This window comes from Gopherus evgoodei, chromosome 11 (assembly GCF_007399415.2).
Source record: "Gopherus evgoodei ecotype Sinaloan lineage chromosome 11, rGopEvg1_v1.p, whole genome shotgun sequence".
Taxonomy (NCBI): Eukaryota; Metazoa; Chordata; order Testudines; family Testudinidae; genus Gopherus; species Gopherus evgoodei.
The window spans coordinates 57,307,292-57,334,791 of NC_044332.1; the positions used below are offsets into that span (position 1 = coordinate 57,307,292).

Consider the following 27,500-nt stretch of genomic DNA (forward strand, 5'->3'; position numbering starts at 1 on the left):
GATATTTGTGCATGTGTGCAAAGAGGAAAAGGAAGGGAATTGGCAGAAAGTGGAAAGGAATAAGAGAGAGAGAGCTGTGTGTATTTGATTTTGCCCGTGGAAATCATTTTGAGGGCCAGATTTTCAAATGTGGGCACCTAAATTGTGTCCACCAGGTTTGTGTGAATACCTGTTGCATCTGCACTAACAAATCATCAGTAAGAAATCAAGATGATAGGCACCTTAGAAATATCTACGTGAGGTGGATAAATAGATCAAAAAGATATTCTATCCATTAGTAGGCTGAAGATAGGTCCTCTTTATAAACCCTATTTTAAAATACTTTCCACCCCAGCAACTTCACCAAAAGCAAATTGGTACATAACAAATAGATGGGTAGACAGTTAATTCTGTACAATAAGTATGAATTTTCATGTGAAATAATCCAGTTTTGAGGCACAAATCTATACTTTGCAAATGCAAAGGGAGCACAGACAAATTAAGCAGACATAATTTGAGCTGTCCACAGTTTAAAATTTGGAAATTTTTGCACCCTCTGATATTAATACACTCCTCACTCCAAGTCTATATAGTTAAAATGAGGATGATAAATCCAATAGCAAGTGTATGATAATAATCTTAATAGATTGATCTGCTGTCCAGAACCCTTTCTTCTGTATTTACCATCATTTCATGTAATGTGCCTGTTCCTCCCAGGTAAAAATAATTAACTTGCAGTTGACTGATTATTAAAAATAAGAAGCTTTTTTCCACCACACTGCTTATTGGATTTGATATCAGAAAAAGGCCTTCATTTGGCCCAAATAAATACCTCTGGTTTTCACCACTTGCTGTAATGTTTAAAGTAAATAAGTTCTTGTCCAGCTAGCATGATTGAATTCATTCAATTACAAGAACAAAGCCATTGTATAGAGGCTTAGAACAGGCCTTTTCTCTGTTTCCTTTAAAAGAGTCTTCCTTGTTACTGCAGGGTGCTTGCTAGATTTGTGAGCTGTTCAATAATTTGCAAATGCTAAAAATGTGTGTGCTTATTTTGCAGAAGAAATGAAGGAGGAGTATGACACTATGGGGCCTGAAGCCGCAATTCAGACCACTGGAAACAATGGTACAGGTAAGGCAAATGGTCCATTTGAACATCATGTTTGTTCTATGTCATTTAGAATTAGCTGTGAATGAAGGGAAGAAGTGGCTAAACAATTTACTTGTTTAGCTGAACAACTGAGAAATGTTTAAATAATCATCCTGTTTTCAATCTCCACTCCTTCTCCCCCAAATTTGATTACAGTGGTACAAACTGGGTATTCAGTGAAAACTCAATCTCTCTTTTCCCCACCATGCCTCAACCCCACTCATTTTATCTGCATGATTGTAAGCTAATAGATTTTAGCATTGGGAGGAGATGTTTTTGCAGTCATGGTGAATGAACGAATTTAAAGTACCTGGGCCAAGATACTGTATTCTTTTATTGAGAGAGACTGTACAAAGAACTTGATAATAAGGACAAGGTGCACTCTTTATGGCAACCCCATATTAACAGGGAACAGAGAGGAAGATACTTCAGAGAATTCAGATACTTTTCAGAAACACAAATACAACCTTCCCATATATACACAGATACACAATTTAAATGCATATTTATGAGATCATTTTGTTTCTAGCTAATCTTTTTTTTCACATTCCATATCTCTTTCTTTCCCTTCTTAAAATCCATGCATTTCTGTGAAAAAAGAAAGGGAACTTACATATTTTACAATCGTTATTTTTGAGCCATCTCTTTCTATAGCTGCGAAAGGCCGTAAAAAGTTTCTGTTACTATTGTTCTATCCAAATTAATTCTGGAGTTTGACCATGTTCTTCTCAAAGACCCTTTGCCATAGATGATTCATGCATTACACTACATTCACCTTACTTTCTGCTAGATTTACACTTAAATATCTAGATGTTTTCCAGCACAGGTAAATCATTATGCATCATATTATCATGTTTGATTCATAGGTACTGCCTTCTTGAAATGTTATTATAAAATATGGTACCCAAATGTTATAAGGATTTTATTACTCACACATCCTTAATGCTGGTACACACCCACATAAAACCTACAATGTCCTTACTAAATAACACAAGAAATGTACTTTCTAATTCTTGTGGGAGAAAATAATAGAAAAATAAAAACATATCAATGATTTTCTTCATACATTAGATTTATGCATGAAAAAGTAATGAGTGGATTAGAATGGAGTCACAGTTTATCATTATATATATCTTTAATAATATTGCTATACGGAACCGAAAATAACAAATATTCTAAAATCACTTGGTTTTTCAAGATATGTTCACAAAGTGATGACTCATATGTGGTACTTGGAGTAACTGGACATGAAAAGGTTCAGATGTCTGATTCAGAAAAAAGGCTGGATTGTTATCCGATTTACCATTACAAGAATCTTTAAAGTGCCGTCTTAGGCTTTGTGACTATCTTTCCACACATTTTTCTGACCATAACATTCCTTGACTCCTTCCTACTTGTTGTGTTGTCTCCTTGGAGGGGGGGGAAACCTGGTGGCCTGTTGCCACATACCGTTCCTTTCCAGTTTCTGATAGTCTCTTCTTTCTGCTTTGTACTGTGGCCTTAAGTCTCCTCTTCAGGAGAAAAGTATTACAAGACCTGTCAGCTGATGGCCCCATAGATCATACTCTACTCTTAATCCAGAAAATAGGTGTCCCACTGCTCCTGTAAACCAGTCAGAAATCATCTTCTAGGCGTAGACATGAGGCTCACAGCTCTCTCTCACTTAATTGATTTAAATCAGTGTCATTCTGTTGACTTCAGCTGAGGATCTGACCCAGGAAGTGTAATCACTCCTTGACAGTCATGGAGAGCTGCCTTTGGCCCTGTCTACAATAGGAAATTGTGCCTTGTTGAAGATTTATTTTCAAACAACAGCCAGAAACCCTCTAAAGGGCCTCATTGCTTTGCCATTTAAAATGTAATAGTTACTCTGGAGTACTGAACTGTGGGACTGAGAAATCACAGACCACATGAAGTGCCCACAACTTCTTCATGATTAGAGGTTCTCTCATAACCATAGGAGCTGATTCCGTGGGTGCTCTGGGACTGGAGCACCCACGGGAAAAAATTAGTGGGTGCTCTGCACCCACTGGCAGCCAAGCTCCCCCATCCCTATCCTCACCTCCTTCTCTCCCAAGCACACCACATGCCTGCTCCTCCCCCTCCCAGCGCTTCCCGCCCGCCACCTAGCAGCTATTTGGCAGCACTTAGGACTTTCCAGGAGGGAAAGAGAGGAGCAGGGATGCAGTACGCTCAGGGGAGGAGGGGGAGAAGAGGCAGGGCAGAGGCAGGGACTTGGGGGGAAGGGGGTGGAATGGGGGTGGAGTGAGAGCAGTGCAGGGGTGGGAAGAGTGGGGCAGGGATGTGGGGGTCGAGCGCCCACCAGGCAGAGAGGAAGTCGGCATCTATGGGTGGAGCAAGGAAGAATATCACACATAATGGCTGGCTGATTTTGGGACTTAACCTTTTTTTCCAAATCCTGAGAAAACTTTTGGGTTGGGTGGTGGGAAGAACCCTTATTTTAGTCATTTTTTAAAATAAATCTCAATAATAACAGGAACACCTTCCTTTCTATATACCTGTGTAACAGCTATTACTATAGCCCTGTCTACACTAAAAGGCAAGCTGCATTTGAAAAGCATCCTAGAGGATAACTTCCCCCTAAATTGATCTTGAAAATACACCTAACCAGACTATGTAGACCAGGTCAGACCCTGCTCAAAAGCCTACCCCTCAAAGAATCTTGAAGGGACAGGCTAATAGGAAGAGAGGGTAGGTGAATCGTTGTGGTATCTGAGACCTTGTCCTTTCTGCTGAGACCATTGATAAGAGTACTAGCCATGGCTGGCTCCAGGCACCAGTGAAGGAAGCAGGTACCTGGGGTGGCCAATAGAAAGGGGTCTTGTTGGGATGACACGTCCGGGTCCGCAGCAGCAATTCTGTGGCAGGTCCTTCAGTGCCTCACTTCCTCTTCGGCAGCACTTCGGCGGCAGCTCAATCGCTCCGCTCAATCGGGCTTTTCTTTTCTTTTTTCTGTCTTCACCACTTGGGGCGGCAAAAAAGCTGGAGCCGGACCTGATACTAGCTCACAAGTGCCATTTGTGAGGATTGTTCTTGTGATGTGGACATCTTTCCACTAGGAACTAGACTGTCTTCTCTAGCTCATTTCGACACCACCAAACCTCTGATGGTAAGGATTAGTGGTCACTTCCAGCTGAGCTTGATTTAGAAGTGAAAGATCCTATAACCCATTGTTAATCCCCAGAGCCATCCAATCTCTATCTGAACGTTCTAAGATACTTTTCAATATGAAATAATGTACCTTACATCTGGCTATTGAGAAAAATAAAAAAATATATACAGTGAAAGTCACTTTCAATCACGTGACTTTCAGTCAGAATTTTGCTCTTGCTTCACTGAACACTTGAAAACCCTATCTCTAAATAACAAATATTAACCTTTTTGGGAGGATGTTAGGAGGAATTCTTTGACATGCTCCTTGTAGCAAGGATTTATGTGGTCTTGCTTTGGTACTGTCTGTTGACTCAATTTCCCACAGTGTGTTGCCTCAGTTTCCCCTCCCAGATAGTCAACCACCAACGTTGAGTGTGGTTAGGTCATTGAGGTGACTTAGCCCTCCACCAAAGGAGATGAACTAAGTCTGGGTACAGGTGAGGCTGAATGCCAGTCCCCTTAGAGGATCAACTCACCCTGTGACACACCCTCAATAAAGACGACATCACAGTGATCTTCATTTGCCCACGGAAGTCCAGATGGGACTTTTTTTTAGAGAGCATTATGAATGCTTCTGGATTGTCCAGGGAGCTCACTGCTAAATAATAGAAAATGCTTCTTGCTCCTGAAGGCTGGGCATGTTACCCCTGCAAGGTTCCCCGATTCTAGGTGACCTCAGAAGACCTCATATCCAAGTCACTCACAGGGTAGAACTAACTACAGAGTTATTATTTGGCCAGGCAGCAAATGTGATTGCTTTTAGGAAAAATTCACTGCAGTATGTCATTAACATAGAAAGGAAATAACAGAAAGATCTTTATTATGCTAGTGCTCTTGCTACTTTTATATATGGCTACCATGAAACATTTTTTTTATCCTCTATATTTTTATACTAAGCAACATAAAGTTTATACAAGCAAAAGCTTCCACTAGAGTTAAAGGTATAGTTCATAGTTCAGCCATACTAAATCAATTTTCAAACTGTTTCTAAAGGTCTCTAAAAGGGCTACTTAGCAAAATGATGTACCGTAGAAGCTGTTTTTAAATAGTTGATTGTTAGAATCATTTGATTTACTTCATTGGTCCGATTACTTTCATTACAGTTGGGTTTTTTTTTTTAGGAGATAGATGAGCAGATTCCCTGTTAATGAACAAACAACATTTCCCTTTTTATATTAATAACATCTGGCTAATAAGCTTTGGCTGTCGATGTTTTTCATATGATTTAAAGAAGGAGGAAAAAAACCTTCAGGGGAGAGGAAAACAGAAGTAAAACTTGGCAGGTTAGAAGGATAGGCCGTTTTCAGACCGTAATCTATGTGTACCAATGAGGGCCTGTCACTTCCTGCCTAATGAAGGCTGTGGTTTTATTAGTTTTGTTTGCGATTAGGAGCAGCTATCTCCACCTCACAGTAAGAGTTCCCACAAGAAATAACTGGTCTCCCAAGCTCCTTGAGTGTCCTCTTTCTCTCTTCTTTTTTAAAGAAACTAAACACCTCCTTAATCTTTTCCTTAATGTATTTTATTTTAGCATGATGCTCAGCCTTTGGAACTGAAAATATTTCTACTCTCCATGCGCTAATAATTAAATAAAATGTTACTTATTGGTGAGGCCACCTACTGTACTAAATGTTTGACTGACAGATAGGAGTGTGGGTTCTGTGTGTAATTTCAATCCACAAGGAATCTATGAATGCGGCTTTTTACATGGAAAACAACTAAGGGCTTAGGGGGAGACACACCTAATGATAATCAAATGATTTGTTTAGTAATACTAGGTGATTTTTCCATAATTTCTGAATTCTCAGTAGTAATGCATCTTGTAAGAGACTGACGAGCACATGGTCAACCTTTGCTATTCATGTTAATCTTTAATATTACAGTACCAGTAGCATTGTTTAAGTTAAGGATCTGTTAGCTTTTCTGCTAAATCCCCTTGTTTTTAGGGGTTTAAAAACTAGACATAAACATTTGCTTTAGATCCTGGATTCCATGCATATGCACAGAAGCTAAATAATCCACAGATTTAAGAATCGCAGAGTCTATAGTATTACAATTGGCTAGTATAACCTGCTGGATCAAAATCAGCTTTTAAAGATGTTCCTGGGGCCAGCCTGGACAACCCAAACTCAGAATTAAAACCCACAGACTCAGGGTGTTATAGTATCCTTAATTCATACTGTTGTGCCTAGTTATTGAAAAGGAACATTTCTGAATCAGGGAATATTAACACTTTACAAGCATAAATTACCTCAGGAGCTGCAAATTCTAGACACCATGGGAGAAGTAAAAGGTGGGGTTTCAGGCTTAACTTTGAACATTTCAGCTCTGCTATGAAAAAGACATACCCAGAACACAGCCTGACATTTCGGTGTGTAAATATGATTATGTACAAGCAACCACCATTTTGTTATATTCTCCCCACAACATAAAAGACAAATTGTTGCATTACACACATACATTCCCACTGTAATTTGCACTCAGAACTCCAGTCTTTCCTGCATATAATCATACCCTACTTAACAAACAAGTTCTTGTTTGCAAATAAGCATTTGGGACTTTGTTTGTAACATATGAACTATATTAGGTGGACACTCTTATTGAACAGAAGCCATAATGATTGTTCAGATACATACAAAGAATCAGGAGCAACTCAACAATTTGCTGTTCCATATCCTCTTTCCTTCCATACAAAATGTCAAAAACTCATGGAAGTGTGGACAGCAATTTATAATGATGCTGGCCCTTCATTTGAACTGACAAAAATTTGCTTGTTTAAAGCTTATAGAGAAATTTTAGAGGACTTCTCACTGATGGGTTTAGCCATAAGAATCCCATTTAAATTGACAAGGTTTGTGTGGCTAAAACTCCATTCAGGGTTTAGACAGCTTCTTTTGTTATATAAAAAACTTATTTATCTCAACATGATGAAAGAGGATTTGATTTGATCAGTTCAATGTGTGGCGCTTGCATAGTGAATATGCAATGATTGGCCAAACCAGCTCTTCATGTTCATACTCCTTCAGCATTTTAGTATAGCAATTGAATAACAATCTCACTCATTCATCAGCCATGTTGTCCGTCTTCAGTATGGCTGATGTATATTGGAGACTGTCTGAGGAAGCTTGCACTGCAGCAGTATATACTGAATACCTGTTCCAAAGATAAACAGAGAATTTTTATCTCTTGCACAGCACCTTTCATGGGCCAGGTCTTATTTTATCCCAGCTGATTTCATCCATTGCTAATCTTGACCCACATTTAGGGATGCCACTGTGTTTTTAACTCATTCTCAGCAGGTTGTACATAGAGGAAAGATGCTGTATAGTCAGGGGAACTGGAAATTCTAATTGGCTAGAGCCATGAGATTGTTGCCAGAATTACCTCCATCTGTAAATTATTTCAGGGCACTTCCAGGGGTACATGGGAAGCAAACAAAGCTATGCTGAACTATCATCTTGCACTTTGACAATTTTTTTCTTATAAAAACTGTTCTTTTTTGTTTTTAGGTAAATCTGATAAACATATTTTATCATTTCTCTCCATTATCCATTTCTCATAACTAAAATGTGGTAAAAATCTACTTTGGAGAAAACAGAAATGTTCAACTGTTTTTCTTAGGGCACAATTTTCCACATTCAGAGAACACACTACTCTTGCCTGCAACTTCCATTTTTGTAGAAAAGTAAAAAATTGAGGCAGAGCTGCTAAATGGTTTAAAAACACGATGAACTTGGTTTGTCTCTCACTCATATTAGTTTTGCACTGTTGTAATTCTTCTTGGGCCTGATTCTTCTGAACCACTAGTTTGACACTGATGCAACTCCACTGACTTCATTGGAGTTATTCCTGATTTACAGTGGTGTAAAGGAGAATAGAATCATGCCTGTTTTACTTTTGACTGGTTTATGAAAAATCAAATATATCACAATTTTGCTTTCTTATTTGTCCTCCAGAAAAATACATTAAAAATGTCATTGATCATAAACTATTCATTTAATTTAAGGTCAGTTAAAAATAACTATCCGAATTCACATTGTCTTTATTTAAAAAAATAGAGAAAGAAAATGGTCTATTTCCCAGTTCTCCTCTGGTTTCATTAATATTTGTCTATAATGTCCCAGACTTTACAAGATCTTACCTCTATGCAATATTCAAATTCTGGGAGAAGAAATGCATATTGTTAGCAACGGAATATTTTATGGTTGAGAACATATTATACTTCATGGACGTTGCACGGACAATAAAAAATTAGGTTTACATATTCAGAAAAAAAGCAAAACTCTAGCATGGACTGTAAAAGTGGCTTTAGGCCCTGTACCCCAGTTATGGGCTGGAAACATGTGGTTCTATTTGTAAAATTGTACAGAGCAACACATTTTTCAAACAATGTATTTTCTCATTGTAAATTACCCAGAGATGAATTTTCCAAGAAGAAAAATAAGGTCGATGCTATGAATTTTAAAGAAAGCAACACTTTGTTCTTGTAATCAGAAAAAAAAATGGCACAAGACAAGGCAGTTTTGAAGGGGTAATTGGTTGTGTGCTTCACTACTCACAAATTACAGACCTACACCCGTGAGGTGCTATGCAAAGAGCTGAGCATCCTCAGTTTAGAAGGAGTCAGTGGGAACTGAGCAGGAAGAGCAGATAGAGTAGAGGTCCCCAAGGTCTCAGTTCTGCAAGTCCTCTGAGCAGGTGGACTCCTGTACCCACACAGAGAGCCACTGAATTCACAGGTGTTCCCTGAGGTCCAAAGGTCCATCCATGCAGAATACTAACTTGCAGTATCAAGGTCCAGTAAACTTCTGCTTCCTTGATTCATGAATGATCTCATTTAAGTGATTTGGCCCAATCCTACTCCCATGAAAGTCAATGGCAAAGCTCCCATTGACTTCATTAGGAGCTGAGACCCAGTGAGACTAAAAGTCTGCAGCAGGATCAGGCTCAAATCACAGACTTGTAGCTCCAGCCCAAGTGTCAGCATTTCTTGCAACCAACCATATAAACTTACCTAATCTTACAGGGAAAATGCACTCAAAACCACTTCTTTTTCCCTTCCCCCAATTTTAGTTAAGAATGCAAATTGCACGTCGGACTTTGAGGAATATTTTGCCAAAAGGAAACTGGAGGAAGGAGATGGGCATGCAGTCAGCATAGCAGAGTACCTACAGCGCAGTGACACAGCCATTATTTACCCAGAAGCCCCTGAAGAACTGTCTCGCCTTGGCACTCCAGAGGCCAATGGGCAAGAAGAAAATGGTGAGGCTGTAATTCATTTTTAGCCACTATCCTGACTTCTTGCAGCTGTTGCAATTATAAATGCACTACATGCCTGCGTGTTTACCTTAAAAATTGAAGAGCAGCTGCAGAGGCATGGAATTTCATGAGCAAAGATTGGAACTGTAATTTTAGTGTATTGTGATTTTTTAGTCAGCAAATTATTTTGTAGATGAAATAAAGAGCAAGAACAATTAAAGCTTAATTTAAAAAGGAAAAATGCTCTCTCTATGGTTTTAAGTTTCTGAACTATTGAATTTTTACATGAGAAATTTAGGGTTATTGACCCATAACTCTCTTATTTCTTGGTGAATAATTGAAAAAGTGTCCATGAGAATGATTTGGCCGGTGTCATATTAACATAACAGGTTAAAATGAAATGCAAATCGTCAATTGATTGAGAAAAAATATTTCTTTGTTTTTCAGCTATTTAAGTCTTCAAAAAAGCTAGAATAAGGACTTTAATTAATTTTCTAGCACAGTATGAAATGATTCATACAAGTTTGTTGTGGGTGTGTAAGGGGAATGGTGTGTTCTGAGGCCAGTTTGAAATGATGGCACTCTAGTGTAGCAGATTGCAATGATTCCTGTCATACCATCTCGGGCAATAAGCCCATTAGCTGCCATTGATTTACTGACCTTTTGGCCTGCTTCTCTCTCTCTTGTCTCTCGGCTACAGACCTGCCACCTGGAACTCCAGATGCTTTTGCCCAATTGCTGACCTGCCCCTACTGCGACCGGGGCTACAAGCGTTTGACATCACTGAAGGAGCACATCAAGTACCGGCACGAGAAGAATGAGGAGAACTTTTCTTGCCCTCTGTGTAGCTACACGTTTGCCTACCGCACCCAGCTCGAGCGGCATATGGTGACGCACAAGCCAGGGACAGATCAGGTGGGGAGTTGGTTTTAAGTGATTTCTTTCTATAATAACCCCTTAGAGAAACGATATTGCTTTGATTGGCAATCATTATTAATTTTTCATGGCATTTTGAAGATGCAGATCTTTTAATGGTAATAGCTTTAATTGAGGTCTAAATGATTTTTTGATGGTCTCTTCTAATATGATTTAATAGTCTTATGTTCACGATCGAATGAGTGTGTTAATTTCTAATTTAAAAAATTTATTTGCACTTTAACTTGACTTTAGTTTCGTTTTTATGTTCCTCAAAAAGTGAACAAAACTGTGGCATTTTAATTATACAGTATTAAACATCACAGCAATTTTAATTCCATTTTTCACCTACTTTTACTTTGCAGTTTTTGCAACTAGGATCTCAAAGACATAGTAAAAGATCTACTAATATTTTTTTTCATTATTTTTGAATAACCTTTTCAATCACATAAAATTATGCACATTATGCATTTAAAATAAAATTACACATTTTTAGAGTAAATCTTTCCATAAAATGTATAGGTTATGTTTTTTGAGTATACCAATAACTTATGCACACATTAGGATTGCAGTATCACTATAATATATATATCCTACTAGCATATCTGTTATAAATCAAAATGATTGTTCCTTGATAAGATAAAAGTAACTTTGCAACATTATTGCTTTGCATTATTTAGTTCATTTCACTATTACATTTAAGCCAGTGCTCTGTGTTTTGAACAGGTGACTGAAGCTTTCTTTCATTCACAAACTGATTACTCAAAAAGACTGTATCCCAAAGCTTTTTACATACTATACGAAAACTATTTCTTCTGTTCCCTAGAGAATTACCTCTGATAACTGGTGTTATGGAGTGTTGTAATGGAAACACAACTGGTGTGTCTTAAACTTAATAAATGAGTGTGTGCATGTATCAAATTATATAGGCCTTATACCATATTTATTTTTCTGAAACAAAATCTAAACTAAAAATCATAATCAACTATATATCTTTTAATAGATTTTTCTCAGCATAAGGTAAATTCAGTTAAGCAAACATACATCTTCTAATCATGCAATTTTGCAATTAGCATTCTTAAGAGAACAGTATCTCTTGCTTGATCTTAAATCAATATAAATGATTCTGGTGCAGTTTCTCAGATTGCTTCCTTTTCAGGGTTTTCTGGTAGGCAAAAACATTCTCATATACAATTTTTTTAATCTAACACAATCTGAGGGGTTTTCCCCGCTTTTGCTTTATATTATTAAAAACACTAGGTTAAAATGCCTAGATATTTATCCAATAAAACTGTCTGAAATTTCACATGCAAGAGTCTGATTGTGTTGGCGCATTATGAATGGTAGCTTTGGTGTTGAAAAGTCCCCTCATTTGCTCATGGCATTTACAATTAGTAAATTAAAATGATTGTATCATATTAACAGTGGCACAACTAAAGTTTATAGTAGTCCTCTGAGGGCTATGGGGGGAGACAAAACAGCTGTTGCTGTTTGTTTATGCAACTCAGCAACATATGAGCGCTGGTCCCTCAATGGCGCTCGGCGGGCTGGGCTCTGCTTGATCTTTGAAGGTTGCTGCTGTTTGAACAAACCTCCCTGTGTCCCATGTAACACCATCTGTCTCACTAGGAATGTGGGAAGATTCAGCACACCCTAGCAGTTGTCATACCGTTTCTATGCTGTCTTTTTTGCAATAGGCTTTTGTGTCATTGCTACTTGAAAAAAGCTGACCTCCTACCTTGAGCATCCAGAGTGGATGACTGTATTTTTTTTCAGAATTCAAAGTCACAGTGCTTTTCTCACTTGTTCAAAAAGGTCAGCTGTGTTTGATTATATCTTTATGCTTCTTTTAACTTGTCCTTTCAACCAACTTTTCTCTTGTTTTGCCCCTACTCCTTAGCACAGCACTGGGGGGGAGGAGAACCCACCATAAGAAAGGTAGCTGAAATCTTTCCTGCTGGTCTGTGATAAAAATTTTCCAGCAGCTACAGCCTCATGCTGAAGATATTGTGGCTTATATTTGATAATGAATGAAATCTGATATGTAACACTGTATTTTCTACTAGTGCAGTAAACAGGATTTTTAAACAAGAGGCGTTCCACATGTTTAGAAGCTGCTAGGACTAATAAGAACCACAGATCTTTTTACAAATCAGTTTCTCTCATCATACCTTAAAGCAACACATTTCTGATGAGAGTCTTAGGAAATAATTCTAAAGCAAATATCGAATCCTCATCTGAAAGCACTTTCGCATTTGTTTCAGTTTACTGCCAACATTTTGATTTTTATTGCAACACCGATAAGACATATAAATGTATATGCAAACCTTTTGGTTTGCCTGATAAATAGAGAGTTAAATTAATTTTGTTTTTTTTTAACTAGAAAACTCTTGGTTCCTCTTTCATAAAATTCATATCAGAATCTTTTCTCTCTAAGCACCAAATGCTGACCCAAGGAGCAGGCAATCGCAAGTTCAAATGCACTGAGTGTGGCAAGGCCTTCAAATATAAACACCATCTGAAGGAACACCTGCGAATTCACAGTGGTGAGTAGCGGAGGTGCTGCTGTTCTCATTTGCATTTTGTTTAATTAGCTGAGTTTTAAAGATTGCTTAAAATTTACACAATTCTGTTTGTAGCTTCTTAGAGATACTAAGGTATTTCATAAACAATATCTGACTCATCCTCATTTATCATGCTGTTAATAGCATGATCTTGCTGTAAGATTTTGATATAATAATGCTAGTTACCAAAAATTACAGATGCTTTGTTGTGTTGCTTGAGTTCAGAGGAATTCAGAAATTTTTGTTTAGTTGGCTTTTGGAGGGACCAAATTTTTAAAAAAATGAAAATGTCCAAGTGGAAATAAATGAAATATGGCTCATATGTTGGGATAATGGGCATCTGAGGAATGACTCGTATTGCAAGCTAAGGCATTTTTTTCTATCTAGCTATCAATTTAGCTAGCTGGGGCCTGATCCAGCAATCTGATCTTTACAAGCTGACACTTTTGTCCACACAGAGCCCCCTTGAGCTCTTCCCAGACACAAAGGTCCATCTATATGCATGTGATTACTGAATCAGGACCCAATTTTTTATACAGTGCCCATCCTTGTAGTATCTGAATGCATTTTTGAGAAGGCTGAATTGAATTTAAGCTTTATGGATTTGACTGCCCTACTTTAGCAGAAGACTTACCTACATGTGACAAAGAATACCATTTTTCAGTCACTCTGGTGACTTTCAGGCATTGTGTTGTCAAATGGGAAACAATGATTTATAATTGGCCTCAGCAGTGCTAAGATTAAGGCCATACACCTAAACTACAGTGCGCATCATTAAAAACGCAGCTATCACTTTCCACAGTGCAATAATAGTATCGTCTACTCTTAGAATATGTTGTGGAACTAAGGAGTGACAAATGAGTTTTAATTGTGCCCACTGTATCTAGGAGGTGACAGAGCTCTACATAACCAGGGTCCCCAGGCATACACTCCTTTAGTAACACATGTAATGTCACTAATAGCACTGCATCACTAGCAGAACTGCCACAGAATTGCTTGGCTATCACAGGCATGGAGTGAGCCAGGTGGGTTTTTTTGCATAGGTCCCCACAAAAGCTAGGATCAACCTCGAAACAAGAAAACTCCACAGAGGTGATATGGGGAGAGATGCTGGGCTCAGCCATGTTCATAGGATTCTTTGGCACCCAGAATAAGTAATCAGTGGGGTAGGATCATTATCTCTCTCTCCCTATTAGCCAGTGACAACATCAATATCTAATTAGGTAAATGTATAAGATCAATCGTTATAGCAGTATTATTATTATTATTATTATTATTATTATTATTATTATAAAAATAATATATTAATGTTTGGTTTTAATTATCATTTTAGGTGAGAAACCATATGAGTGTCCAAACTGCAAGAAACGTTTCTCCCATTCTGGCTCCTACAGTTCGCACATCAGCAGCAAGAAATGTATTGGCTTAATCTCTGTAAATGGTAGAATGAGAAACAATATCAAGACGGGTTCTTCTCCTAATTCTGTATCTTCCTCTCCTACTAATTCAGCCATCACACAGCTGAGAAACAAGCTGGAGAACGGCAAACCACTTAGTATGTCTGAGCAAACAGGCTTACTGAAAATTAAAACAGAACCACTAGATTTCAATGAATACAAGGTTCTTATGGCCACACATGGGTTTAGTGGAGCTAGTCCTTTTATGAATGGTGGACTTGGAGCAACCAGCCCATTAGGAGTTCATGCTTCTGCTCAAAGTCCAATGCAGCACTTAAGTGTAGGGATGGAAGCACCACTACTTGGGTTTCCTGCAATAGGCAGTAATTTAAGTGAGGTGCAGAAGGTCCTACAGATTGTGGACAACACGGTTTCCAGGCAGAAAATGGACTGCAAGGCTGAAGAGATCTCAAAGCTGAAGGGTTATCACATGAAGGATCCATGCCCTCAAACAGAGGAACAAGGAGTCACTTCACCTAATATTCCACCAGTGGGTCTTCCAGTAGTGAGTCATAATGGTGCCACTAAAAGTATTATTGACTATACATTAGAAAAAGTCAATGAAGCCAAAGCTTGTCTCCAGAGCTTGACCACAGACTCAAGGAGGCAGCTCAGTAATATTAAAAAAGAGAAGTTGCGTACCCTAATAGATCTGGTAACTGAAGATAAGATGATAGACAACCACAATATATCCACTCCATTTTCATGCCAGTTCTGTAAAGAAAGCTTTCCTGGTCCCATTCCCCTGCATCAGCATGAGCGTTACCTGTGTAAGATGAATGAAGAAATCAAGGCAGTCCTTCAACCTCATGAAAACATGGTTCCCAACAAACCTGGAGTGTTTGTTGATAAGCAAGCCCTCCTGTTGTCATCAGTACTTTCTGAGAAAGGAATGACTAGCCCCATCAATTCATACAAGGACCATATGTCTGTACTTAAAGCATACTATGCTATGAATATGGAACCCAACTCTGATGAACTACTGAAAATTTCCATTGCCGTTGGCCTTCCTCAGGAATTTGTGAAGGAATGGTTTGAACAAAGAAAATTCTACCAGTATTCAAGTTCCAGATCACCATCACTGGAAAGAACCAGTGCCAAGGCGGTGCTGGCTGCCACTAACACTCCCACTAAAGACTCTTTGTCAGCCAGATCTCCAATAAAGCCTGTGGACTCTGTAACTTCACCATCTATAGCTGAACTCCACAACAGTATTACTAATTGTGATACTCCTCTCAGGCTAACAAAACCTACACATTTTACCAATATTAAACCAGTTGATAAATTGGACCACTCCAGGAGTAATACTCCTTCTCCTTTAAATCTTTCTTCCACATCTTCTAAAAACTCCCATAGCAGTTCTTACACTCCAAACAGTTTCTCCTCTGAGGAGCTTCAGGCTGAGCCTTTGGACTTGTCTTTGCCAAAACAAATGAAGGAACCCAAAAGTGTTATAGCCACAAAGAACAAAACAAAATCTAGTAGCATAAATTTAGACCACAACAGTGTTTCTTCATCATCTGAAAATTCAGATGAGCCGCTAAACTTGACTTTTATCAAGAAGGAGTTTTCCAATTCAAATAATCTGGATAAAAGCACTAACCCAGTGTTTGGTTTGAACCCATTTAGTGCCAAACCTTTATACACAACACTCCCACCACAAAGCGCATTTCCTCCGGCCACTTTTATGCCACCAGTCCAGACCAGTATTCCTGGGCTGCGACCATACCCAGGACTAGATCAAATGAGCTTCCTACCACATATGGCCTATACTTATCCAACTGGAGCAGCTACTTTTGCTGATATGCAGCAAAGGAGAAAGTTCCAGCGGAAACAAGGATTTCAGGTACATGGTCATAATTGGTTTGTTTTGAAAGGCTATATTTCAGTATCCCTCGTCATGTCCTTTTATATGAAAAAAATAGTCCTCAAAGTGAAATGAAACCTCTCCAACAGACATAGCAGAATTTTAGCTTGAACTTGAAAATTATGATGGGAATATTTGTTCAACACAGAAGAAATATAAACACATTTCATGTTTAGCTTTTAATTTCATTAGGGTTATATTTGTCCTCCACGAGAATTTTATATACCTATCAATGGCCCAGAGAATTCCCATTGACAGAAAACACTACCCTGTACCTCCATAATGGTTCTGCACCACTAAAAGTCCTGTAGGCTCCCTAACACCATGGCTTCATTGGAACTGCTCTGCCTGGAACTTCCCCCAGCTCATGGCAGCCTCCAAGACCCACAGGAGGACTTCATATTTTCTTAACTAGTTTCTGTGAAGCCAGAGAAGGGACAATGTGTATACCTACCATTTGGCCCTGCCTCAGGCCAACCTATACCTCCCCTCAGCATATCCATTTCCCATTACTTGCCCCTACATTGACTTACCACACAGAGGCTTTCAGGAGGGCCAGAAATGGAAAGGAATGGTCTGTGGAAGCGGCATCTGAGCCCACCCATTTCCACGTAAAGTCCCCTCCATGTTTATATCTAAGGGGTATGATTTGGGTTACATTTGTTAGTTCCTAGGTATGATCCTATATTCCTTTTTCAAGTAAACTCCCATATAAGTCAATGAGTAAAGGGTATATGATCTGGTCACTTAGGTAAATATGCCAAAAGGTTGGTCTAGCGAAATCACTTTTGTCTACAGATATTCATAGTGTGTAAGAATGTACATGTGTTTATGTATTAAAATATAATGTACACAGTTTAGTTAAATGAGTTTAATTGATTATAGATGAATAAGTTTTTACATTTGTGGACATTCCCCTGTGACCTATTATGCTCCATTAGTAATTTTACTAACAATATTTTATAGTTTCAAATGTGAAAATCAGGTATGGCTTAACGTTATAGCCTGTAATCCCTCTTTGCACAACAGGAGCATAAATAGCACTGCACCTCCATAACAGCTGTTCCACTATTCCAATTTACAGTACATCTGCCCTCTTTGTAAATGTATTTAAGCCTATTTAATCGTCTCTAATATTAATTAGTGCAAACCTAGTCTAAGAAAACTGAACTGTGTGATAGCAAATGGAAATGTATGTTATCATGCAAGTTTGCACTCTCTTTGGATCAAGACAAAATAAATATCAAGAAATTGAATAATTTACTGATCCACATTCATTATTGCTTAATGCTGAAGGCTGTTTTAACATAGATAGACCATTGATAAGAAGTGTTATTAATATTCCCTATTTCGAATTACAAAATTAAATATAAAAATATAGCTTGAGGCCTTTAGTCGGGAGACATACATTTAAATGGATTGCATAATAATAACATTTTGTACCTAAATATAAAATTCAATTAAAACCTTCCTACAGATACAGAATATATCTACGGTTCCGTGTTTTGACAGAAAAGATCTTTAGTTGTTTCTTATATTTATTTCATAAAAGATATTACAATACCTTTTATGATCTTTGAATGTAGTCTTTTACATTATCATTTCCTGCTCCCTGAAATACTTAGCATCTATATCATAAACACTCTCTGTTTAGATAATTCATACAACTGCTTACTACACAGTGTTCAAAAGAAGACAGAGTTTTCTAATGCAGTTAAAGACCAAGAGGGACAGTGACAGAAGCAGATGTTCCTTGGTAGCAAGGTCCAGTCCTGTTAACATTTTCTACTGGGCATAGTTATTATTATCATGAGTAGCCCATGAGCTAATGGGACTAGTCATGGTATTAAGCACTGTGCTCAGAAGTTTTAGCAGGATCCCGGCCTATAGAATAGCTCCCTAATTCTATATACTGTAGGAAGACAAGATGCTGCAGTAAGCCACAAAATACAGGAAGCACAATGTTTTACATAAACAATTTGGTTACATCGCAGGGAGAACTGCTTGATGGAACACCAGACTACATGTCAGGCCTAGACGACATGACAGACTCTGACTCCTGTCTGTCCCGAAAGAAGATCAAGAAGACAGAAAGTGGCATGTATGCATGTGACTTATGTGACAAAACATTCCAGAAAAGCAGTTCCCTTCTGCGACACAAATATGAGCACACAGGTATGAATGCCTTAAATGTGCAGTTAGACTTTCATTGCATGTTGTACATTTCACAATATTTAATGAGTACACTTGTGCGACATAAGATGCAGCATATGCTGAGACTTTCAACAAAAAAGAAATAATGTGTTTTGCTTAGCTCAGATTGACTTTTTTTCTTTACTTATTTATTTGTTGTTTGTGCTTTTTTGTTTGTTTTGTTTTGTTGCATCTTAATATCTTTTTTGCTCACCCCAAAATACAATGTACAGACTATGAGCCCAATCCTGACAGATCTTGTCCCACTGAAAGCAACGAGAATTGAGGGCACTCAGCAGTTCACAGAATAAATCCCTGTGTTAACAAATTTCAAGTAAGGCTGGCCCAGTTGCATAGTTAGAGAATGAAATTTGATATATTACAAGTCCTGAAATGAGGCGTGATATTGTTTCTTACTCAGGATCTGATCCCGCACCATTTAAATCAATAGAAAAATTCCCTTTGCCTTAATGTAAAGTGTAAAACCTGACCCTCAATGAGCTATTTAAATGGAGTAAATCCCTCTCACCGGCCTGAGGTGCCTAAAGAGAAAGGTTGCATCTTACTTTTTCACTTTTTACTGCCTCATTATACAGCAATTGTTAACTGTTTTCAAGTGCAGGTGGTTTTGACTACTGTGGAGAAGGGGTAGAGGTTAATGTAAAATGGGACCCTAAGATAAAGAAGTGTGTAAAAGCCCTACAATCCCCACTTACATTGGCCATGATAGACTATATCTCCTTGACTTGAGCCCAGGGCAGAACTGAATTAGGAAGTGAAAAGCCCACACTTTAGTTCAAAATGTTTTGGAAAGGGGAAAAACAGGACTTGGGCTCCAAAAAACAATACAAACAGCTAGTTTCTTGAGACAGCGTAAACATGTGAGATCAGTTTTCATGTTTCAGGAAAGATGCCAATCTCCAACTGCTTAGGCTAGTACTTCATGCCCCCTCCCCTCGCAAACACACACACATATTTCGGGAAACCCATCTGTAGATCTTTATAATGTGATACCTCCTCTCCTTTCCTACGTGCCTTGAGGAGCTGTAAAATAGTTAACAAAGTTGACATTTAAAGTATCATCATTGGCACCTGAGGTTCCACCCATTGAAATAAATGCACACCTCAGAGCTAGTGTATAGGCTGTCTGCAAACTCAGGCAGACCTCTTTGAACTGATTACACTTGCTTCACATTTTGAAGGTTTGTTTCACGGGCATAACTGCTAGCGAAGGACTTTTCTTTAAAATGAAAGTTGAGCATTTCCTTGGGGTGGGGCACCCTCACTTGGAGAAACATTGCTTTATGGGCAAGTATTTTTATAATTGTTCATTTGGGGGTTTCTAGCATCTTCCTCTGTAGCATCTGGTGCTTATCACTGTCAGAAACTGAATACTGGAGTGTCATTAGTCTGATCCTGCATGCCAGTGCCTATTGCCCTAAATCAGGAGGACTCATAATAAAGACATCAAACAGTGGGGTAGCATTACCCTCCCCCCTACAATCATGGTTCTGAGCCTACAGAGATGCCCATGATAACCTTCTTCAAGTTGCAAGTAAAAATAAAAGGAATTTGAAGAGACATTTTAGAAAATGCTAGTGATAGTGTTAAAACTGAGTTATAAAAAAATTACTGGCATGTTTTAAAAAACCTATTAACATTTGTCATGGAAGTTTAGCGGCTGAGGTTTGGATTGTGCTATAGATAAATTTTATCACCTTGTGATCATTTCTTTTTACACTTTAGTTCTAATTTTTTAGCTAAATCCCATACAGAAAAATAGGAAGGAAGGTAAAATGCTCATGGGATTAGGAAAGAAAATTAAAAGCAACATTTTGAACCAGACTGGTTGGTTCATTGCTGAAAATGAGTTTCACATTGCATTATTCAGATCAAATTGTTTATTCCATACAAGAAGCTTTGAAGGCTTTACGTCCCTGCACCTTTTCTCTCCTCAATGATTTTATTGCAGCCATCTGCAAACACTATGGTTTACCACATGACTACCGTAAAGCTCTTATGTTAAAATTGGCCTTCATATATATCGGGATCTGGACATATGGTCCAGTTCCATAAAGTTGGTAGTCCATAAGGTAGACAGACATACTGTTGAAAGGGTGAAAATTTGACATTTTGAAATGCGAGCAATCACCTTGATTTGCAAAATTTACCATTTGCAAAATCAAAAATATGTTCTGGTATATAAAAAGGACTACCTACTGCCTCGAAAAACATTGTCCAACTATAGGATGCTAACCTTCCTCTCTCTTCACTGCTCCACTTCTCTTGATTTTTCAACTATATGTCTATCAATTTTATGGGATTTAGCCTTATGATCCAGAACATATATATGGTGTCATATTTAATACAGTAGAACTACAGTAAATCAAAGCTCTAGTGGTATTTACAGAGAGGAAGGATGGTTTTGTGGCAAAAGCGTAGATGCTGAAGCTACGAAATCTATGTTCTGTCCTGCTTTGCCTCAGACTTCCTCTGTGAATTTGAGCAAATTACTTAATCTCTCTGTCATCTTCTCCTATCTGTGAACAGGGGGAAATTATACCAGCCTACCTCTCAGGGGTGTTGTGAATCTTAATTCAAGAACACTGAAATCCTCTGATGGAATTGCTATATAAAGTGCAAAGTATTATTATGAATTTGTTTTATTTTATGAAACTTCCAAACGTCATGTTGTAGAGGGGTGTGGAAGCTCTGCAGATCTCTATTAGACTGGCCTTGATAGCTCATTCACTACCTTTGGAGGCATGAAGTAATAGGATTTTACAATAAAGATGAAGTTTACAACCACTGTGATTCAAAAGAAATCTAATATTTCGAAGTTTTTCTTCATTTGCCCCCTTTTTTAATCTAAGTGAGTTTCAAATTGTTTTGATACTTTTGGAAAAAGCTATAGTTATGAAGCTGCAATTGCATCTTTTAAGATATATGAGACATTTCAATCTGTGTTTAAGGCAAGGCACTTTGTACAACAATTAACTTCTACTTCTGGATTCTGGATCATTGTAACAGTTGGCCAAAACTTTTAAATTTCAAAATTTTTTGTCCAAAAAAGGGAGTAAATATTTAATTTTTCACAAAATGTTCCTCTTTTTTGCCCATCTCTAATCTTTATCCCTTTTACTTCATTTAAAAAATGTCTTTTAGGGGCAGTCAGAACGCTTCCTGACCTTCTTAGAATAACACAGATAGAGAATATTTTATCCCTTCTGAAGTTTGCTATTGGATTCCTATTTTATTTCTCTTTCCAAGATAGTCTCTTTAGAATGGTCTTGGTGCTCTCTTATTATGGCATTTTTATAAAACGTAACAGGGCTAAACCTTAATAATTACTGGTGGGCTCATTTTACCTGCTGACACATCAGTCACATATATTATCTATTGATGCTCTTGTGTTTGTCTGAACCCATACTAAAAATCTGCAGGTTGTCAGGTCTCTGCTTTATTGTTTGATCAATCAATGCCATATTTCATTATTAATACCTTTATCTAATGGTATAAAAAGACTTTAGCCAGTGCTAGAACAGTCAGATACAGTGGGCTGGAAATTCACAGTCCAGACTGACTGTGGAGAATTACCCAGGCCAGGGGAAAATTCTGTAGGTGAAAGTTAGGGAAGGAAGCGTAACCACACTGTCTGATGCCAATTGCCTCACCTCACATCTGGCTGAAGGAGAGAGAGAAGGTATGTTTGGGGAGGCCTAGGTATCTCTTGGATGTCAGAGTGGAAGGGGGATGGGATGGAGCTGAGCTCCATAATGCCTGATCCTTCACTGTTATAGAAGCAGCATAAGCAGCATAGGTTAGAATAAGCCCTAGGTGCTCCAGATTTTATCAGGCTGAGGATCAGACAGCTAGAATCGCTGTCTAGTATGTCCAAGTGCAGCTCGAATGTAGTGAAGATTTGGGGCCAGAGACACTACAATCCATAATTTGGAGCTTCTAAGATATGTCATTGCCTTTCTGAAAAATGATTTTGGATAGATTCTGAGCTCTGTAAAATGCTGCCACCTGTAACTTAACTTACACAAAGAGGATTCGTGTTACTGCTGAATGAATTGCATTGGTTCTCCCAGGTTTATAATGTGGTACACATTTTGGGACCAGTGTATCAGAGTGCCTGTCCTAGGGCCAGATTCTGCCAACTAGACTTCAAAAGGTTATTTGACTTCAAGTGGAACCATGTGTTCATGCTAGAATAAGAGGCTTTATAAGATCACAGTTACTTAAAAATCACCTGACACTGCTCTGTATTTAGGTTATAAATAGAAAATTATAGCAAATGCTAGGTAGCGCGGTGAGTTAATACTTCTGTTTTTTTCACATGGGAACAGACTCTGACTCTAGTCATAAGTTAAAATTAGTCAGGTAGTTTCATTCTCATTCCCTTTTGTTTATAATATTTAACCATAACAAAATTCAGTACAATTTTCATTTTATGCTGAGGAGAGGCCCAGAACAGAAATAGTAGCAATTTTGCATTATAAGATAGATATTGTGATGGGCGAATGTGTATATGAAGATCCACGAGAGTGAATAAAGAGTTAGAAAACCTGACTTTTAATGATAGACTTGAGGAGCTCCATCTATTTAATTTAACAAAGAGAGGGCTAGGGTGACTTGATTACAGTCCCTAAGTCCTGCATGGGGAACAAATATTTGATAATGGGCTCTTCATTCTATCAGACAAAAATATAACATGATCCAATGGCTGTCAGTTGAAGCTAGATAAATTCAGACTGGAAATAAAGTGTACATTTTTAACTGTGAGGGTAATTAACCATTGGAACAACTTATCAAGAGTCTGGTGGATTCTCCATCACTGGCAATTTTAAATCAGGATTGGATGGTTTTCTAAAAGATCTGATGTAGGATTTATTTTGGGGAAATTCTATGGTCTGTGTTGTGCAGGAGGTCAGACTTCATGATTACAATTGTCCTTTCCGGCCTTGGAATCTATGAATCTTTTATCTGGAAATCAACTTCCAGTACTTCCAGGTATCAATCAGGTCATAAATGCTGGAAGGAATTATGAGGAATCAGAGTTTGTATTCGTGATGGGGTTCAACGGGTTACCCACACCTGTCGGCGTAGGGTAGACACAAGCTGAGCCAGTCAGTGTAGTGCTCACCGTTAAGGATGAAAGAGACAGTGTCATCATGGCAGATCAGCAGGGAGGGAAGATATAGGGGGTATGATAGAAGGAGTGCTAACAGAATGGGGCTTCCAAAGAATAAAGGTCCCTGGGTAGCTGAGCACCTAGTACATGCCTTGTTCTGAGCACCAGTTTGGTTTGATTCAAGTTTAGGGGGAAGGTTAGGATTTGTTCTGGCTTCATCACAATCATTTGACCCCACCCCAAAAGGAATTCTTTGGCAGAGCTGCACAAGGAAATTTGCAGTGTGCTTGCAACACAACAAAAGTTGGAAACATTTTTTTTTTAATCCTACATAGGAATCCTGAATCCTACAATTGTTGCTTTGTATTACATATTCTATTTTATTGCTTATATGGGCCAATGAGGGCCTTATGGCTGTACTTTTACTTTCATCCTTTTCTTTTCCACTGTATATTTTATTAAGACCTCTTTTTTTTATTTTTGTGGCTTTCATGCTGATGTTTCTGTAAACTAAATTTTGTTCTGGAGCCGAGTAGCAAATCACCTCTCTTGGGATAGTATTCTGAATTCCCAGGTCAGGAGTTTTCCTTATTTAGAGCTTGATTCATACAAAATTAACATGCCATTGAAAGATTTTTCTCTCACTTCACTCAAATACAAATTTAGAATTCCCCATTTTGTACTCAAATAATGTAAAAAATAGGTAAATTCAGTGCTTGTGATTTTTTTTCTGGAGATAGATGTCTTCTATTAAAAACAGAACAAGTGGGGCTTGGGCGATTATATATAAATTGCATTTATCTTGCACCTTTGACCCACTCACTGTACTTTGGCCTCTAATCCATGCCTACCAGGACTAACTCTAAAATACACACACACACACAGCTGCCCCAAGAAGCTACCTTTAAAAAAGAAAACGAAAGCACCACAAAAATGTTTCCTTCTTTCTTCTTAACTGAGAAATTTCTATTCTTCCCACATTCCCTTGAAAATAAAATTACATTTGCTGGAGGCAAAAAATTGGTAATATTTAGTCCAGGACCAGTGACAGATTTAAGATCTGAAGTCTCATAACTTTGCAGAGCTAGAAATAATAGCTCTATACCAATGGCTATGGGAAATCCATAGCTACACAGCATTCATTTTTAGCCAAAAAAGTCCAGAGATACTGGAATTTTAGAGATCTTTGTGTATAGAAATGCAATTTTAGGCCATTTTTAGATGCTTTTCAAACAGATTAGTTGTAATTGTATCTCACGTGTAAACTGAACACAAGTTCCTAAGGGGGGCCAGTTTTTGCAGATGGCAGGATACAAAAAAAAGTCCAAATATTTGTTTTAAATCTCTCTCAAACATTTATGAACTAGTATTACTGTAAAATATGTGGCATATTGGTGCACAGTGGTATAAATGTTTTATTGGCATCCATTTACATTGATTTGCATAACTCACAAGTAGCTTCATCAGCCATGAATAATACAGATAATTTCAAATAAGTCCCAGTAAAAGTGCTTAGCATTGGGCCTAACTGTGGTCCCACTGAAGTCATGACATTATACTACAGCACTGTCAGGTATAGTATGTTATCTAGATGAGAGAGAGAGAGAGAGAGAGACTGTACTTGCCACCCTCCCCCACCACCCCTCCACGTGTGTAACAAAAAATCCCTTCAATCTTATTGCATGGCCTATTAAGTCATAAGAGGGACTCTGCCCAAATTATATTTACTTGTTTTAAATGGCTGAAATGTTGAGGTTTGAAAAAAAAACTGATTCAAATGTGCAGTAATCTGATATATTTAGAAATATTTCTATTAACATTGTAACAGCTGCATTCTATGCACTGCTAAGATATGTTGTGCAGTACGTCATCAAAGAACTTTGTACCACCTGTCATATTCTACTGGATCCAAATTTCGTGTGTTTCGAAGGACTTTAATATGGATGTAAATGGTAGACAAAATAGTTCTGTATAGTCTTTCTGGTAATAAATTAATGTACAAAATAATACATTTTACCTTTTAATTTCTAAATTAATTTTTAAAATAAATATGGATTCTTTCCTGGAATTCTCTTTTGGTGCTGGTAGAACTGAGTGGAGTATTTGTTAAAGAGAGGGGATAGAATGAAACAAGAGCTACAGTGTGTTAAGAGCTACAACAGTCAAGAAAGATGTATGTGTGAGGGGCAGTTTTATAAACTTACAAGAGCTAGAGCAGCCAGACAGTAGGGAAAGGTGGAGTGGCTGGAGAGGAAATGGGAATGGCTAGAGAAGTGGCCAGCAGGGAGCTGGTGCACAGCTGGGAGATGGAATAAGGATTGGGAAAGGAAGGAGCGTATAGTGTGGCTCAGGTAGATTAGGGATTTCAAAGTAAAGCAGGAGCAGGAACACTTACGGAGAGGTAAAACAGCCTGTGAGATTTGGGTTGCAGGAAGGGCTGCAACATGTTGATCAGAAAGTCAGATCAGCACTCAGCTAAAAAGACACATCAAAACCAGAGTGCGCTGAGGAAGTGATGTTCATATGTGGATTAGGTTGGGATTTGATGCCAAATCACAGTCTGCATACAGGTATGATAGTGCTGAAATCTCTTAAACCAAAATGGTAAGATTTCCACCAACTTGAATAAGATTTTGTTCACAACCAAACCAGAATCAGAGAATAGCCTTCTTCTGGTTTTGGATTCAGTCCAAAGACAAAGTCAGTGGGGCATATTCAGAGCTGGAGTTTCAAATCCAAAACTCCAGTGAAACATAAAGGCGTTCGGTTTCTGAGATTTTGTTTTTGATCTTTGTTTAGTCATAAATAACAAGTAAAATATTGTTGAAATACCTACTTGCTGAATAAAGGCCAAATACTCAAATATTTCATTCATATTTGAGTTGAATTTTAAATTCTACTGTAAGGGAATAAAAGAAAGATCATTAAACACTCAAAATATGGGCATGAACTGTTTAAAACCCAGAAGAAAAGAAATTTAGACTTAAGCCTGAACCCCATCCATAACTCACCCCCCCAATTTCTTTGTCACTTATTCTGGTTTTTTTGTGGTTTCTCCTGTATCCTCCTTTCTGCCAGATCTCCCCAGATAGGGACCTCTCATTTCATAACATAGGATTTTAGGATGCCTAGAGCATTCATTACAACCACGCCTTATTAAACTTAAACTTCCACAGTAGAACTGAAGGGTAGCTGCAAATAGGCAATACAACATTAGCACAAGCTCTGGTCATTCATTCTAAGCCTCTTGTTTAAGTAGTTTTTATGTCCGACCTTTTCTCTTCTTGTATAATGTAATTGACTACAAAATAAAAGAGAGCAGATCAAATTCATAAAAGCGCAGCTTCAGTTTTCCTGGAAGTTAAGATCCTTCAGTCGTCTTAAAACATTCTTCTGCTTCCTGCTAGAGTTCCTTTGGTCTGTCAGTGAGAGTATCCCATCTACCCAGAACCTTGGCTCACAACAATTTTCTTGCCTGGCATCCAGTACACATCATACATCACCACATCTCTTCAAAGGGATAATGCATGGCTATTCTGTGGTTTAAATATATTTTTATGTTCAGACTATTAGGTCTTTATAGTTTTTGCACTGCATCACTCTGTCTCTTTCTCTCTCTCTTCCACACAACACATGCTCTTCTAAGAGGTAACAGTTGCCTCACTTTAAGTTAGCTCATGGTCACAACTGACAGGCTGTTCAGGCTCCAGCTGTGTAGTTTATTCATGCTCTGGTCACATACTGCATCACCTCAGTTTTACAAATGATACTGAAAAACTGGTATATGCAACTAGTAAGACAGCTT

At 38.1% G+C, this 27,500-nt stretch overlaps 1 protein-coding gene across 5 annotated transcripts in view; it reads left to right on the top strand.

Annotated features, from left to right (window-relative positions):
* The window catches only part of ZEB2 (zinc finger E-box binding homeobox 2), a 127,399-nt gene that overhangs the window by 96,272 nt on the left and 3,627 nt on the right, over positions 1-27,500 (top strand). For 4 of the 5 annotated variants that reach the window (XM_030580660.1, XM_030580661.1, XM_030580663.1 and 1 more), the window contains 6 exons: positions 1,040-1,111; positions 9,377-9,565; positions 10,263-10,477; positions 12,915-13,023; positions 14,375-16,344; positions 18,360-18,540. In XM_030580660.1, the coding sequence (XP_030436520.1) occupies positions 1,040-1,111; positions 9,377-9,565; positions 10,263-10,477; positions 12,915-13,023; positions 14,375-16,344; positions 18,360-18,540 (2,736 nt within the window). The remainder of the gene's footprint in view (positions 1-1,039; positions 1,112-9,376; positions 9,566-10,262; positions 10,478-12,914; positions 13,024-14,374; positions 16,345-18,359; positions 18,541-27,500) is intronic. The other variant, XM_030580664.1, reaches the window with a different exon arrangement.